Here is a 16,944-nt window from a genome sequence, read left to right as displayed (position 1 = left end):
CAGTTATTTGGAAAAAAGGCTTAAGAATACCTTATCCTTCTTAAGGTATAATGAAAAAAGAATAACTACATAAATACCCTGATAATCATGATATTGAAAATGTTGAACAATTTCATATACCATGCAGGGGCGAGAGCGCACACACGCACACACATACCTTGATGATAAATCAGAAAAACTCAACAGTGAGAAGAGATACTGCATAGTATTTTAATTAAGATAAACAACCTAACATCAAGCTATTGCATGGCTCAACTGCTTCCACTAAGTTTCAGTTTTCACATATGAAATCTAAAATCAAAAAAATAAATTTTAAAGAGGAATTTTCTAAGAGATTGTTTGAGTGGATCTTAAGCTGCTATGAAAATACATCAGTGTTCCAGTCTGCTGAATAATTTAGTTAAAAAGTCATGAAATTCTCATCCCAATTAATTTATATAAATTCAGTTCATTAATAAGCCTTTTTAAAAGATTAAACAGATTTCTAAAATCTAATAATTTTTATTTTCATTTTTAAAGACATTTAGCCCTGTTGTCACAATTACTTTATTCAAGGCCTATGTTTGTTTGAAAGATACAAATTTACACACATTTTACATTTTACAGCAACTTATACCCTAACATCTACAAAATTCACAATTATAATACAAGTGAGTACAAGGCTGAGATATAAAGCTGTCTGAATACCAAGAAACAAAAAGCTTTCTACCTTCTTTTTTAAACATTTGACTTCTGTTCCAGTATTTAAAAAAAAAATCTCTCTGGTTTTAAGATGGGCAGCATATCCTTCAACAAACACAGACAGTTTTCCGGTGCTGGTGTAACAAAGGATTTCCAAGTTTCTTCTGGCCCCTAAGACTGCGGCGCATAGCAAGCTTCACTGAGTTTTTACGTTGTGGGGTTGAGGAAAGACCTTCTGAGGAAGAACCACTGTTCCGGTTTAGGCCACTTCGTCTGGGTTTCTTCATAGCCGGTCCAGAGTTAGATTCTTCCAGTGTCCTTTTAAAGTTAGCCGGAGGGGTCCTCTCAACTTCTTGGGCTTTCATTTGTCCAGGAGTTGATTTCTTTAAGTTTTTTTGGTCCACGCTGGGGTTTGCTGAATTAGAAGAAATACCAACTGTGAGGCTGTTGCTATTATTCAAAGAATCATATAGCCTTAAAGTAAGGCCTTTAGAGTAGTTTTCCTCTAACGCCTCTGGGTCCTTTGAAGATACTGGTACAGACTGGATGCTACCTCGAGCTCTCTCAGTTGGTAACTCTAAATATTTCTCTGAGAAGTCATTACTGCGAACAAAGGCAGGTATATGGTCCTTGGAGCTTAGTCGTGGCCATACATCTTCTTCCAAAAACTGAAAAATAAGGAGAAGCATGTCAGAAATGATTAATGCTGTAGTTTAATGAATTCCCAGTTTGTGGAGGTAGAATCCTATAGCTGTAATATGGAAAATAAAGATATATCAAATTTTTAAAAATACAATCACAAGAAACCAAGTTTAAGTCAAACAGAAGCTATAAGTGGCAAGTCATCCTAGACTCTTTTGGAGGTCTTGAATGTATTAATTTCATCAAATAAGTTTGAATAATAATCTTATTGTAGTATAGTCCTCCAAGTCTAGGAATGTATAAAGTGAGCCATTTCACTGATGAAGATAATCTGACAATATTTCATGGAAGGGAGAACACAACAATCTATTCAAAGCACATCTCAAATGATCCCAGCTATTTTGTATTGTCCTATGATAAACCAAAGAAAGACTTTTTAAAGAACAAGGATTCAAAGAGGATAAATAAAAATACTACTTTCAAGCCAACATTAACCTGATCGTCAGTTGTTGTTTCTGAAAAATCAAGAAAATAAAGAGCATGAAAGTGCTAAACTTTTTATTCTTATTCATGCTAGAAAAAGAGCCTGTTAAGTTTCCATAGTGAATCAATTCTAATTTTAAAATCTCCTTAAGGGTTGTGGAATGATATTATACACTAATACATTAATGGTGAAGCTGTGAAAATGGTACTATCACACTGGAAGTCAACACAAGGAAACCATTAATAAGAATAAATATCTCCATGTACCCAAAAATATTTATAGCAGTGCTTTTTATGTTGGGAAAAAAATGAAAACAAAATTAGATATTCATCAATTGGGGTGCATCAACATTATGAAATACTGTTTTGTAAGAAATTATGTGTATAATGAATACTAAAAAAAATCTTTATGAAATAATGTGAAGCCAAAACTAGCATACACAAAATAACTACAACTATGCAAATGGAAAGAACTACACACCAAAAGATCCAAAGCAAATAACAAAATTATGAACAATCAGGATACAAAGATAGGAGAAAACACATAGAACCCGTCTTCTTGGTGGTGGGAGCTACACAGGTTTTGTAATTTTGGACTTTTTTCACTGCTTGTATCAGCTGTGTAGATTTTTTTTCTTTCTAAGAAATATCACTTGCCACTATTTGAGATAATTATGATAATGACGTAAGAATCAAAAACATCAATAAAAAAACTGTTTTAGTGTCCCTAAAAGACCTTGAGACAAGGAATCATGAAAAATCTTAAGAGGGTCAGTTAACAATCGAATAATTTTCTGATAGTCAAAATAGATATGCTTGTCCAGATTAGAAGTATTCTCTGTTATAGTAGATTATCAAGGTCAAGAAGACTGACAATTTTAAATTGCTACTTATAAAAGCATAAGACTTTTAGAATTGAAAGAGAACTTAAGAGAGCATCTAATGAGACCTCTGAGGAAAGTGACTTTTGGGGATTTCTGATTTTTGCCTCCAACTTTAAGCAGCTGAAATTGACTAAATAATTCCAGTAACACTCTACCTTTTACTTTCTAAATCATATAAAGTAGGTATAGACATGATGGGGTATCAAAAAAGTTAATACACATTGGGTATATATTAGAAAAATCAGATGAACTCAACAAATTACAAATTTCTGGCAACTTAATGGGAAAAAAATAGTTGTCTCATATAATTAACCTAATGTATCAAGGGAATATGCAAAAAAGCAAGTTAAACAATTCTCAAAGTGAAAGGTGGATTTAAGAATCACTTAGACCCATGATTGTTTCTAATAAGAAAGATTTTTGTGGTATAGGTTTACAGTAGAATGGACCCAACACGGCCTAATCCAGGAAATAATCTATATACTCTTCCTTACCCCAATCTAAATCAGAGCAGATCTAACCTCCAAAAATAATAAAATTGCATTTACCCTATCATAATCAATGCAGAAAAAAGCCATCTAAATATCTTTTTAAAAATAAATGCACATATGTACAGAAACAGGAATATAATTATAAAATAATTTTATTTTATATTAGTTATTTGGCAACTTTCCCAGGCACAGAATCCAGTGGTGGATGGGGGCTTTGTGCTGAGAACTATTCTGTATACACAACCAAAGGTGTCAAATGTTTAGTGATCTGCAAACCCATAAGAGGCCTGATGCACAGTGAGAAATGTTTAAAATAAACAAAAATATAGTACAACAAAAGGTACCAATTTGTGACTTCCAAGTCAATATGTGGCCCACAAGGATCCATTTTTATTTGAGTTTTGATAGCACTGTTAATGCACCTATAGCCTTGTTTTAAATTCAAACAAGGGTTCACTTAATCAAGTTCAAGTTTGACATTTTCTGAAGGTTCTATAACCAGCAAATAAGCTAATTTGCTCCTTTTTTCCTATTTCCTATTACTTACAAAGATATCCTGTAGATGGGAAAAAATGTGATCACATCTTTTATCTCTTAATCAACATGCCCAAGAGATGCACTGGAAATCATGACTTCAAATGGGAATGAACTCTACTTGAGATGCTGCCAGCTCCAATCACAACTGGAATTGGGAATCAGATTCTGATAGTACTTACTATATCTAAAAGACAGTCTAGTTCTATCTTAAAATTACACCTTAGAATTTTCTTTTAATTTTTTTAGGAAGGTGTAAAAAGGCAAAAAAATTTATCGTTTTGATACTAAAATAAATTCAGTTTTACATTATTTATAGTCAAAGTACTTTAGAAAATAGTTAAATAAAGGAACCAAGCACACTTAAAATACACTGTTCTAATTTTGATGTTCTATCCAAAATCAGCCTTAACCCAAAAACTTTCCTCTCTAAGTCACTGGCCCATTTATTTTGTTCCTGTATGCCTAACTTCAAAGGCTAATATCTTCAATTTGTGTGTCACACCTTGGTGTATAACAATGTTTTCATTAAAGATGACAGAGCCAGAAAGAGCTGCTTTTCCTTTACAGGAGCTATATACAGAGGAGGTTTGTCCTTTTCCCTATACTGAATTACGTACTCTTCAATTCATCTTTACATTGTAAAAGTAAATTCTAACTGGGATAACTCCATTTATGTGAAAATTCTTTAAAAAAAATTTTTTTTGATGATGATGAGAATGACATAAGCTACAACAAATAGCCAAATAGATTCTAGTCAGCAGCTAGACACACTACTTGTGGCGATACAGGATAAAATCCAAGAAAAAGAGATAATAAGCCTCAAATTAACCATTCTAGTCTAATATGGATTAAAAACTGATAGAATTCTTTACAAAGAAGAAGGACAATGGGACAAGTTCAGAGTTAATACAATTTACTGTTATTTCTGTTGTGCCATTTCTTTTTAAATTCAGACTATTATTCTGATGCTATGAGTACAAAGGCTTCTCTTCCCCCATTTACTCCTTGCATTTTTCCTTTTCTTTTTATTGGCATTCTGTGGGAATACACTGCAACTGCTTTTTTAAATTTACCCCACATTATATTATTTAAATTACCTATCCATGGAGGGGAGGGAAGCAAGATTAGGGGAAAAATTGTAAAACTCAAAATAAATAAAATCTTTCTTGAATGAAAAGAAAAAAAAATTAATTACCTACCCAAAATTTAAAGAACATCCTATTAACAAAAGTATTATTACATAACTGGAGTGTAATTTGAAATTTTATAAATTATTTGGGCTAAAACAGCTTTGTCAAAATGTCATGCTTCAATGGCCAATCTGTCCCAGAGGAGGGATAATGAAACACTCTTTCCTGCACTAGGCAGTGTTTGGAAACAATGGGAACAGATTGTTGTATATGCTGTCAAATGAGGTTGCATCTACGAAGGTTTTGATTAACAGTTTTCCTCTGTTACAAAGAAAGGTTACTTGTAATGGTCTTCCTCTATTACAAGGGAGGATTTCACTTTCACTTTTGTTACAGAGAAGGGTTCTATGAAAGCAATATATCAATTTTTAAAAGGCCTCACTATTATAAGAATCAAAATGTATCTTTTTGTCCCTATTCTGTCCCTTATTCCTAAACCATAATTACTAAATTTGTGCCTGAATAAAAGGAACTAAGATTGAAAGGGTAGAGTGAGAAAGGGTAGAGTGAGAAAGGGAAAATTCCCCAAATTCATAGCAACTTACATTTATGTAACATTTTATCAATGCGAAGTAGGCCTTACTGACACTTAAGTTTATGATACAGACAAGTCTTAAGAGTTGAATGGTCTAGATAGTAGAAATCGCTCAGCTTAACTAATGTGAAAGAAATGAAAATCAGTTAAAAAAAGAAAGTCAGTAAAGTCCACTTTGTGTAATGGTAAAGGGACATACAATGCTTTAAGGTTACATTTCAGCTCTACCAAAATATTTAAAAAATATTAAGAGTTATTCATAATAAACTGGAAACATCACCCCATGTTTAATGAGGGCTGTTAGCCAAACAAATGAAAAATTATTGCAGTCTGTCATAAACACAAAAGAATCTACACTTCTGAGAGTCAGTCTTTGAAAATTTGACTTCAAGTTGCGTAGACAAGAAATAGAAAGGAAAAACACGGGAGTAAAACTTTGTCCCTTATATGCTTATCATTATTCTGATTAATTCTTTTCAGCAGGGTCAAATGAGCTTTTTGCACACATGTAATATGGGTTGTGACATTTAAAAACCAGAGATTAAAAGTTCTGCTGCATCTCAAATTAACTTTTAGGGAAAATACTTTCAGATGTCCTTATCATTTTTCCATAGGGCACCAGAATACAGGCAATGGGACATTTGTTATCTGTAGTATTTTTACTGCAACATCTTTCCTACCATACTTCTGAATTCATTTGCATTAAAAACATTAAGATAGCAAAGCACTACATTAACATACCCCCAAACTGGAAAACAATCGTTTTTTTTATTACCAGATCATATAAAGAACTCTCCAAAAAAGATATAAGGCAAAATTTCAGAACAAAGGCCCTTATAAACATACAGTGATAAGTAGGTTACCAATTTATATTTGAAACCAAAAAAATACCTCTTAAAAAAGATGAAATTTCTGAGCATGTGAAGGAGAGGAGGATATAGCAGGATTAATCAATCCAGAACTGACCACAATTATACAAAGCATTGTGCTATATACTAAACCTCCTATTTTTTACATTGAATATCATTAGAAATCCTAGTTTTCTAACACATTCATGAGGGCTCTTTCATTAAGTCATATCTTGGGGTGGCTAGGTGGCGCAGCGGATAGAGCACTGGCCCTGGAGTCAGGAGTACCTGAGCTCAAATCTGGCCTCAGACACTTAATAATTACCTAGCTGTGTGGCCTTGGGCAAGCCACTTAACACCACTGCCTAGCAAAAACTAAAAAACAAATTACTTGGCAAGGTAGATGGGAAATGATCCTGTGTCTTTTGCTGAAGGGAGCAATCTTGATAACTTATAATGAAACATTAACAAGATAACAATTTTAAAGTTGGTATAGGTTATATATAGGTAGTCAATCTGAAATGCCCAGTACCTACATGGCATTGAAATATTTAAATGTAATGAATTAAACTTAATTTGGTAAACCATCAAAGAGATGGGGTAAAAACTGGACTTATGATGTCACAGGTTAAAGGAAATTCTCAGATGAGGAAACTTTTGTCTTAATTAATGCAGGTCAGCACTTTCTCTGCAAATAACAATCTTAATAGAGCTGCCTAGAGTGATGAGTGTCAAATTCAAATAGAAACTAATCCCTATAGGCCTCATTAACATTATCTAGCTTGTACAGCATTTTTATTTATTTTGCTAGACATTCCTCAATTAATTTTAATTTAAATCTAGATCAGCAGAGAATCTCCAATTTGACACCTCTAACTTTAAGCACTGAGAAATTAAATGACTTGTTCTGGGGATCAGAGTCAGTATGAATAAAAAAGTGACTTTAAAGGCTACCTCACCAGCCACCATGCCATGTTTCTGAGACCATGAAAACATCCACCAAAATCTTTAAGTTTCTAAAAACTCAAAACCAATGAAAAAAAAGGCAAATGACAGAAATTCTATAAAATTGGAATTTAAATTGAATATAATGCTGAATTATTAAAAAAAAGATAGAGGAAAATTTTACCTTGCCCGGTGGTGTGGAACAGTTGGAAGGAGACATATAAGTTTCCTGACTATTGTACGAGGGAGTATCTGCCAGATTTAAATATAGCTCATCTTCATGTGCGAAACTGCCTTGATTGTCCACTCCAGGTGAGATGCAGATGACTATGGCACTAGTGTTATCTGCACGAAGCATGCGCTGTCGCCAGCGACCTAATGCTCTGTTCACAAGCATTTTGGCACAAGATTGTCCATGCTCCCCCTGTATTTAAAAAAAAAAAGGAGGGAAAATCAGTTAAACACCAAGATTTTTGCTTTGTTTTCCTTTCCTTTTTTTTTTTGAGGTAATTAGCTTCAAAGGACTTGCCCAGGGTTACACAACTATTAAGTGTCTTGAGCCAGCCTTTAAACTTAGGTCCTCTTGACTCCAGACCAATGCTCTACTGTTCCACTGAGCTGCCCACAATTTGCTTCTAAGAATTTAGCATAAGAAATTGAGACTACATATTATTAAGAAATTTTCTATATTATAAATCACAAAATAAACAGTTTTAAAAAGCAGCACAGGGGAGATGGACAGCTGAGCCGCTGCCTCCTGGCTTTCCCACCTCAGTCATCTCTTTTCTCACCGGTGCTTCTGTATCAAATCTTATTTCTGGAAAAATTCCTTATAAGCATGAGTGAGTTCTGGCTTATATCAGCTCCCAGGGAGAAAACATGCCAGCAAACATGGGAGAAACTACACACAGCAACAACCAAAAGTAATAATCTCTCTGTTAATTTCAAGTTCAACATTCCTGACTTAAAGGTTGGCACACTGGATGTTTTAATTGGATTATCAGATGAATTGGCCAAACTGGATGCATTTGTGAAGGGAGTTGTTAAGAAAGTGGCTCAACATATGTCCAATGTACTAGAAGATAGTAGAGATAAAGTTCAAGAAAAGCTGTTGGCCAATGGAGTTGACCTGGTTACATATATAACAAGGTTCCAATGGGATATGGCCAAGTATCCAATCAAGCAGTCCCTGAAAAGTACTTCTGACATAATTGCCAAGAAGTAAATCAAATTGACAATGACTTGAAAGCCCAAACATCTACATATAATATTCTGAAAGGCAGTCTTCAGAATTTGGAAAGAAAAAATATGGGAAGTTTATTAACCAAGAAGCCTAGCAGAAATTGTAAAGAAAGATGACTTTGTTCTTGATTCAGAGAACCTCATCACATTATTGGTGGTAGTTCCAAAGTTAAACCACAATGACTGGGTTAAACAATATGAAGCATTGGCTTGAGATTGTAGTCCCAAGGTCTAGCAAAGTTCTTTCAGAGGACCAGGATAGTTACCTTGTTTAGAAAGGCAGTGGACGACTTCAGACACAAAGCCAGAGAGAACAAGTTCATCGTCTGTGATTTTCAGTATAATGAAGAGGAAATGAAAGCAGACAAAGAGATGACTAGTTTCTCTACTGACAAGAAAAAGCAATTTGGACCACTAGTTTGGTGGCTGAAAGTGAATTTCAGTGAAGCTTTTATAGCATGGCTTCATGTGAAAGCATTAAGAGTTTTTGTTGAGGGACGGCTAGGTGGCATAGTAGATAAAGCACTGGCCTTGGAGTCAGGAGTACCTGGGTTCAAATCTGGTCTCAGACACTTAATAATTGCCTAGCTGTGTGGCCTTGGGCAAGCCACTTAACCCCATTTGCCTTGCAAAAACCTAAAGAATTTTTGTTGAGTCTGTTTTAAGATATGGATTGCCAGTGAATTTCCAGACAATGCTTCTTCAGCCTAATAAGAAGACCATGAAGAAACCAAGAGAAGTACTGCATGATTTATAGAAACACCTGGACAGTAGTGCAGCAGCTATTATTGATACTCCCATGGATATCCCGGGTTTAAATCTCAGTTAACAAGAATATTATCCCTATGTGTACTATAAGATTGATTGCAATCTATTGGAATTTAAGTAAAAATGGTCCAGTACTGACAATCCTAGCCTAGTATTGGTGTATATGAACAGAAAGGTGTTTGAAGTATGCCTATACTTTTAACTCTATTAATACAATTCTTGCTTCTTATTCCCTTTTCTTGGGTGAATTTTCCCATAGTGATCCGTCTCTTGATATTTTCTTTTCAAAGAAGAGTATATGTATTGTTGCTTTGTATTGATCAGGTCTGTAAATATGTACTGAAAAAAAATCAGAGTTTTATTTATAAACAGATTAGTATATTTGAAAAGCTTTTTCTTCATTGATGTAGTGATATGCATTCAGTAAATTCATTACTATTGTTCACAAAGACCTTGTTTACAAGGAAAAAGTGTAAACATTTGTACCATTTTTGTTCCTTGTATTTAGTAGCTATAACTGTTCAATGGTTATTGAATTGTGATGAAAAAAAGTGACAATGTTCAGGTATGTATTTTCTGAATATTTCCAACAAAAAACTATGAGCACTGTCAACACCCACAAGCAAGAATAAAATTACCTGTGCAAAGGTGTGTGTGGTGGTGTGCATAACTTCTCCAAATGTTGATCGGAGAGTTCAGTAATATGTAAGATCACTGCTGACTAGCTGCTGCTGTACCACTTTAATGTATTTGTTACATGCTGCAAGGGGGCAAGCTGCTTTCCCTTCAATTTGTTTTTGCTTTCCACAGATGATCTTACTGTGCCAAATTTGCCTCATTACATGCAATGTGATTTTGAAGTTCATTTTTCAAAACATATTGGTGTTTATATCTGGTCACCAAACCTTTGGTATTCTTAAATTATTGAGAAGTAGGAGTAAAACTATGAAAAAAAATAATAAAAAGCAGCACAGAAGATACATATACTACCAAATGTAATAAACATGTTCCTGAAAATTTAAAAACTATTTCAAAAAACAATCATCCTCTATACGCACAAGGAAAGCATATAAACATACTTCAATTAATCTTGTAGGATCACCCCAAGGCAGATAATCATTTTTGAAATTATCTTCTTTATAATTTCAATGATCATATTTGCCAAGATAAGCAAGATAATAATTTAACTTAATCAGATTCTTAAAAAAAATTTTAGAATGTCACCATTTTACCTGTAGAGAATTCAGTGTTCAACATGCCAAAAATAAAAATTAACCATAGACACCATAAAATTACCCATTTCAATCAGCATGCAAATATATATATTTGTTTAAAAATCTGGTTTAGAGAATCTTAAGGTAGTTTTTACCTTTTTAACTTCAGTTATAAGCTCTGATCCATTAAGCAACTTCTTCTTGAGAGATACCATTAATAGTTTATTGTGTTAAGTAACATTAACTATACATTTCTATAATGGAAAAAGGTAGGTTGGGGACAGAATTAACCCTTTGAAGTAAATCACCAGCTTACCACTATGATACATTTTGAAGGAAGACTAGGTTTAGTGTTATGGGCTTTTTTGTAATGGTTATTCTAATAACTTGTAGTTGCTATTTGTTAAATTGCTTATAACAAAAACCTGAAATGGTGAAATTAAACTGTGAAGAAACTACTTTAAAATCAAGAGTAATTTAGGATAGATTAGACACATTCCTGGAAGTTTTATATTTAGCTTAGATTACTTTATATTTTGAAATAATGAAGGGAATGTTTAATGAACTTGGAAAAGCATTTCATTTTAAATGTTTTGCTTTGAAATTGCTTAACCTTCCTTTTTTTCTTTTTAGAAAATAAAGTTGTAACATGGTTATATTGGATCTATTTTTAAATGTTAGATTTGCAAGAAATTTTACCCCTAATCTATCTATCTTGGATGGAAAAATTAGGAAGAATTAAATTACAATAAAAAAAAAATCACATTCCAAAAGGGGCACATGTGGAAAATTTAGATATTGTAGTATGGAGGAAAGTTGTACAAGAGTAAAATATCCAGATTTTTTTTTTAATTCTCAGATTACCTCAAATGTTGATACCTCAAATGTTGAGGACCTACTTTTAGGGAAGTTTTTTTTAATACAATGAGCTTCCAAAGAGGCTGACAAGGTATTATACAAGCATATTTCATTAGCATTCAAACATAAAAGCTCCATGGAAGCAGTTCAAAATATTATGCCTTAATAGTACATTCACTAATGGTTCCTCTGGGAATTGGGAGATGCTGTGCCAATGACTGACAAAATAGTTCTCTTCATGGGAGGCATATTTTTCAATAAAGGAGTACAGGGACAGAAACCAAATAAATTTATAATGATATAAAGATGTTACTTATTTTCAGCTCTCAAGTATCCTTTGTTAAGTAATCTTTTTTTCTTCCATCATGAAGAAGATTCAATTTGAATAACTAGCTACAGATTGGGACTAAATGAATTCAGAATTCTCTTCAAACTCCTTGAGATTTTATGTTTCTATGTACTGTACAATAAAATCTTTATTAAGTAGGACCACTTAATTACCTAGAAATTTCTTACTGTGAAGAGAGCATATATAATGGAATCAAATGAAAAAAATAAAAATGAACTGAATGCCCTGCTCATCCCAATTCAAACCCTTGTAACAAAGCCCATATCGATTCAAACATAAAGCAATGATTAAAATGTCAAGAAAACAAGCATGAACTGAGTAAATATTCATCCCAATTAATCCTTAAATTTTTTTTTTGAAAGGCAAATGGGCCTGCCCAAGGCCACACAGCTAGGTAATTATTAAGTGTCTGAGACCGGATTTGAACCCAGGTACTCCTGACTCCAGGGCTGGTGCTTTATCCACTGTGCCACCTAGCTGCCCCAATCCTTAAATTTTTACAATCTCAAATTCAAGCACAGTCCCCATTTCTTGCCACAATATATGCCTGAAAACTACACTTAATAGGCCTGTGTTATAATAAAAGAATAATGTAACTTGGAAGAGGCAAATTTATTTGTTCCCTAACAAGAATACAAAATAAAATTAGGTATAAATCATGATCAACTACCATAAAAACAATTCTATACATTATAAAAAAGAAGATATTCTCCAGGTCAGTCATAAAAATAAGACATAATACTTACTGCACAATGACTTTTCTGAAGAGGAATGATGTACAATGATGCATATATAAAACACATTAAGAACATCCTAAGTTTAACCAAAAACTAATTTGCCATACTAAATATTTAATGACAATCATGTTTCCTTCTTAGAACTTCCATGAAAAATACCTTTTTTAAAAAACATAATCCTTGGGGCGGCTGGGTGGCACAGTGGATAAAGCACCGACCCTGGAGTCAGGAGTACCTGGGTTCAAATCCGGTCTCAGACACTTAATAATTACCTAGTCACGTGCACTTGGGGGCAAGTCACTTAAACCCATTGCCTTGCAAAAAACCTAAAAAAATAAAAAATAAAAAACAAAAACAAAACCTTAATCCTTTTTTTAAAAAAGCTTGCTAAGAGAAAAGAACTCTAAAAATGCAACACAGTCTCTACTGACTAGCCCACAGTCTGTATTTGAATTAAGACTGAAGAGATGGAGACAGCTAGGTGTCACAGTGTATAGAGCATCAGCCCTGGAGTCAGGGGGACCTGAGTTCAAATCTGATCTCAGACACTTAAATAATTACCTGTGTGGCCTTGCTCAAGTCAATTAACCCCCTTGCCTTGCAAAAAACTTTAAAAACACATACAATTCTTATAATATAATATAAGGTAGTGCTTAAATAACTTCTTAAAGGAGCAGAGGTGAGGAGGGAGGATATTTCTGGCAAGGGAAAGGTCAATACAAAGGTAGAAGAGATGTGTGGGTATGGAATAGAAAAAAAGCTACTCTTGCCAAATCATAAGGTATAAAAGGAAGGGAAAGAAAGGGAATAAGCATTTATCAAGTTTCTATTATGGGCCAGCCAAGGTTGAGATTGTATAAGGTCTAATGGAGTTGGAAAAAAAATAGGCTGGGGCCAGGTCGTGAATAGCTTTAAAAAAGCTAGATGAATTCTCTTGTTGGGTGGGCAGGGGTTATGTTTACTTTTAATAACATGATTATTGTGGTAATGTTTTTCATGACCAGACATTTCTAATGTGTATCAAATAACTTACTTTCTCAATGAAGGGAATGGTAGGAAGGAAAAGAAATGAAAACTCAAGGTTTTAAAAATGAATGATGAAGGGGGACAGCTAGGTGGCGCAGTAGATAGAGCACCAGCCCTGGAGTCAGGTGTATCTGAGTTCAAATCCGGCCTCAGACACTTAATAATTACCTACTTGTGTGACCTTGGGCAAGCCACTTAACTTAACCATTGCCTTGCAAAATAAACAAACAAACAAAAAAATAAGGATGAATCCTGTTTTTGCATATAACCACAGAAAATAAAATGAAAAGCTAAACAAAGTAGTTTTGTCTTGTTTCATCCTAAAGATAATCAAGAGCCACTGGAGTAGACATAAGTGATATGATTAGATCTGCACTAAAGGAAAATCACTTCAACAGCTATTTAAAGGAGAGACTTGAGAAAGAAGTACAATTAGCAAGCTACTGAAAAAGATAAAGAAAAGGGGTTGGACATAAGATTCTTTCAAGGTTTAAAAAGGGGGTGGAGTGGGGCACATGTAAGGTGAAGGAGACAAGGATAACATTACAAACCTAGGAAAGGAAAAAAAGGAAGTCTAGAAGAGGGAATATAGTGACTCCTGCTTCTTTTATAATGGGTTTTGTCAAAGGACAGTATTAAGACTTAATAAATATGGAATCTCTCTGTATGGATTGCTGTTGCACAATCTAAATTAGAAGGCATAGTTAATATCTAGTTATTATCTAGACCAACATTAAATTATCAAGGTATCTCTCCTTACCATCAGGTACTTTTTCTCCTCCTGGTCCTGGCACATTGCAATGGCATCCTGAGGAGGGATCATGTTCCAAAGTCCATCACTGCCCAAGATTATGTATTTGTGTTTCCGAGGATCAAGTGTGTGAACACTTGTGTCTGGTTCTGGGGACACTACAAACTCTCCGGTATAAAAATCATAACTCCACAAGTCACCTGATTGGGAGGAAAGCAAGAAATATCATAACAGAAATTAATCATTCTCAATAATTTTGATGCTAAAGCAAATAATAATTCTTAATTGCAAAGAAATACATCAGGAACAAAATCTTATAGATCAACATATTCTGGCAGAAAAAACCTAGCAGTCACCTTTCAGTTTTCAATATTAAATAAAAATAAAAATGCAAAGTTGTTGACATCACTCAGAGTTGGTGAGAACTGCAACAGAAGGAGCTCTTACTCAAAGGAAACCTAAGAGAAATGGACAGAGATATGATACTATATCTTTATAAAATCTACAAACCTAAGTGTAGAAGAATGCTTTATACATACAATATTTTTGTGAGAAAAAAAAGAACCAACTGATGAAATTATGGAAGGAAAACAACATTAATAGCCTCCCTAAGATCACAAACTAGCACAGAAATAAGATATGCTGTGTTACAGTATAATTGGGATCTCTTATATATTAAGATTCCATGTTTGTCAGTATGTATGCTCTTTTCATCAAGTCTGTTTAGAACAGTATGTTTGAATACATGGCCTTCTTTATCATCCCCTAAAATTCAACATAAGGTTATTAACCTAGTAACTGATCTCTCCAAATTTAGCAAAGATTAGTCTTCAAAAGATATACAGCCTTTCTATCCTGGGCTCCTTGTAGAGCACCCATTTCCACTGCCGAGATGTTGATGCCCAAGAAGAACTGAATTGCCATCTATGAACTCCTTTTTAAGGAGGGAGTAATGGTAGCCAAGAAGGATGTCCACATGCCAATGCATCCTGAGCTGGCAGACAAGAATGTGCCCAATCTCCACGTCATGAAGGTCAGTCTCTAAAGTCTCCTGGCTATGTTAAGGAGCAGTTTGCATGGAGGCATTTCTACTGGTATCTCACCAACGAGGGTATTCAGTACCTCCGGGATTACCTTCACCTGCCCCCTGAGATTGTGCCTGCCACTCTTCACAGAAGTAGACCTAAGACAGGAAGGCCAAGGCCTAAAGGTCTGGAGGGTGAGTGACCTGCCCGGCTTACTCGGGGTGAAGCTGACAGAGACACACACAGATGAAGTGCTGCTCCCCCTGGTGCTGACAAGAAGGCTGAAGCTGGGGCAGGGTTAGCAACAGAATTCCCAATTTAGAGGTGGATTTGGTTGTGGACGTGGTCAACCTTATCAATAAGAACTGTAGAGATATGTTTAATATTGATTAAAATTTTGGAGAAAAAAAAAGATACACAAAATGACCCAGGACCAATGGCCACAAAGTCTTCTCTATTTCATGGACTCTACCAACACTTGACCAACACATCCTTCAGGAACCCAGACACAACACTACTATGATCAGGTTTCAGAAGAGGACTAAAGTAAGTAATGAGATGCCTGAGAAATCAAGTAGAAAATTTAAAAAATAACCAAAACATTCTTGATTTTCAAAATGAGGAAAGTAATTTTTTTAAACCAGACAATTATCCTTCTTATCAACTTAAAATATCCTTCATATCAACTTAAAATCACAGAATATGTGATTAAACAAATGACTACAGAACATACAAAGAATTATTTTCACCTATCAGAATCCAGGCTTTGGTAGGCATGAATAATTTCATTCTTTATAAATAAAGTCAAAGGGAAAGAGACAGATGTGGAGATGTTCCTGGATATGCTTCTTGCTGTTGGTGAAACCCACCAAAAAAAAAATCTCAGTGCCACAACCCTTATATAGTAACAGTATTTCATATGGTTGCTGGTTGTCAAATATTGAGAACTTCATAAAACCTGAAAACATATAAGAGCTAATAACATGAATAAATTTGAAAATTACAGTTTAAGGCCAAGCAATAGAAGCTACAAATTTTCTTTTTAGACCAAATAAAGAAAATCAAAGTTAAACTATTAATTTCTACTTCTTTTGTTCTAAAATACTTTGGGAATCAAAGACCTGAATGAATTTTAAAGTAAGTGGTTTCTAAACATGAGGTTTCAGTTAAGTAGAAGTAGTTCTCTTTTTCTTTCAATAGTTTCAATCTTTAGTCAGCAATAAAAACTTCTTTGTCTCTCCTCCTTCCTGAGTTTGAAATTCCACTTTAGCCCCCAATAAGTGATATTGGCCAATTAAAATATACTTAAAGCCTAAAGAATACTTCAAATAAATTACTCTCCTCCACTACAGAGCCAGTCTCATTAGCCAGAGAGTCAATCCACCATGCTTGAAAAAAAGAACAAAAGCTAAGTGCTAATTATAATCCAAGCTTGCTTGTACTTTCCCTTCCCTTCTTTATACCCCCCACACATAAAAATCACTAGCTGATGTAAGTACCAAATGAGCATGAAAGTAGTTAAATGTCAAGACAGCATGTGTATTTGTGTGTGTATTCTTATGTGAATATGTACATATAATTGATGCTAAAAGTCTTTTAAAACCACATTTTGGTTAATAAATGGATTCAACATGGTTATGCCCTGTAAAAATGTAATTTATGGAAGAATTGTGATCCACAAATCTAAACTCACTGTCTGAGGAAATAAGGATTATCAAGTCACATTTCAGTTCAGATT

The 16,944-nt window shown here is 34.2% G+C and overlaps 1 protein-coding gene and 2 pseudogenes across 2 annotated transcripts in view; 2 read left to right on the top strand and 1 right to left on the bottom strand.

The window, feature by feature from the left end:
- Window positions 1-530: 530 nt before the first annotated feature.
- PPM1D (protein phosphatase, Mg2+/Mn2+ dependent 1D) overlaps window positions 531-16,944 on the bottom strand; it is a 52,703-nt gene continuing 36,289 nt past the window's right edge. For both annotated transcript variants that reach the window (XM_074223542.1, XM_074223543.1), the window contains exons 4-6: window positions 14,191-14,381; window positions 7,421-7,660; window positions 531-1,349 (exon numbers count right to left, since the gene is read on the bottom strand). In XM_074223542.1, the coding sequence (XP_074079643.1) occupies window positions 789-1,349; window positions 7,421-7,660; window positions 14,191-14,381 (992 nt within the window). In that variant the 3' untranslated portion in view covers window positions 531-788. The remainder of the gene's footprint in view (window positions 1,350-7,420; window positions 7,661-14,190; window positions 14,382-16,944) is intronic.
- Window positions 8,045-9,367, top strand: LOC141513578 (V-type proton ATPase subunit C 1-like; annotated as a pseudogene).
- LOC141513577 (small ribosomal subunit protein eS10-like) lies at window positions 15,074-15,568 on the top strand (annotated as a pseudogene).

This window comes from Macrotis lagotis, chromosome 2 (genome assembly GCF_037893015.1).
Source record: "Macrotis lagotis isolate mMagLag1 chromosome 2, bilby.v1.9.chrom.fasta, whole genome shotgun sequence".
Lineage (NCBI taxonomy): Eukaryota > Metazoa > Chordata > Mammalia > Peramelemorphia > Peramelidae > Macrotis > Macrotis lagotis.
The sequence above is the reverse complement of the archived record's forward strand: the minus strand, read 5'-3'. Positions and strand labels throughout refer to the sequence as shown.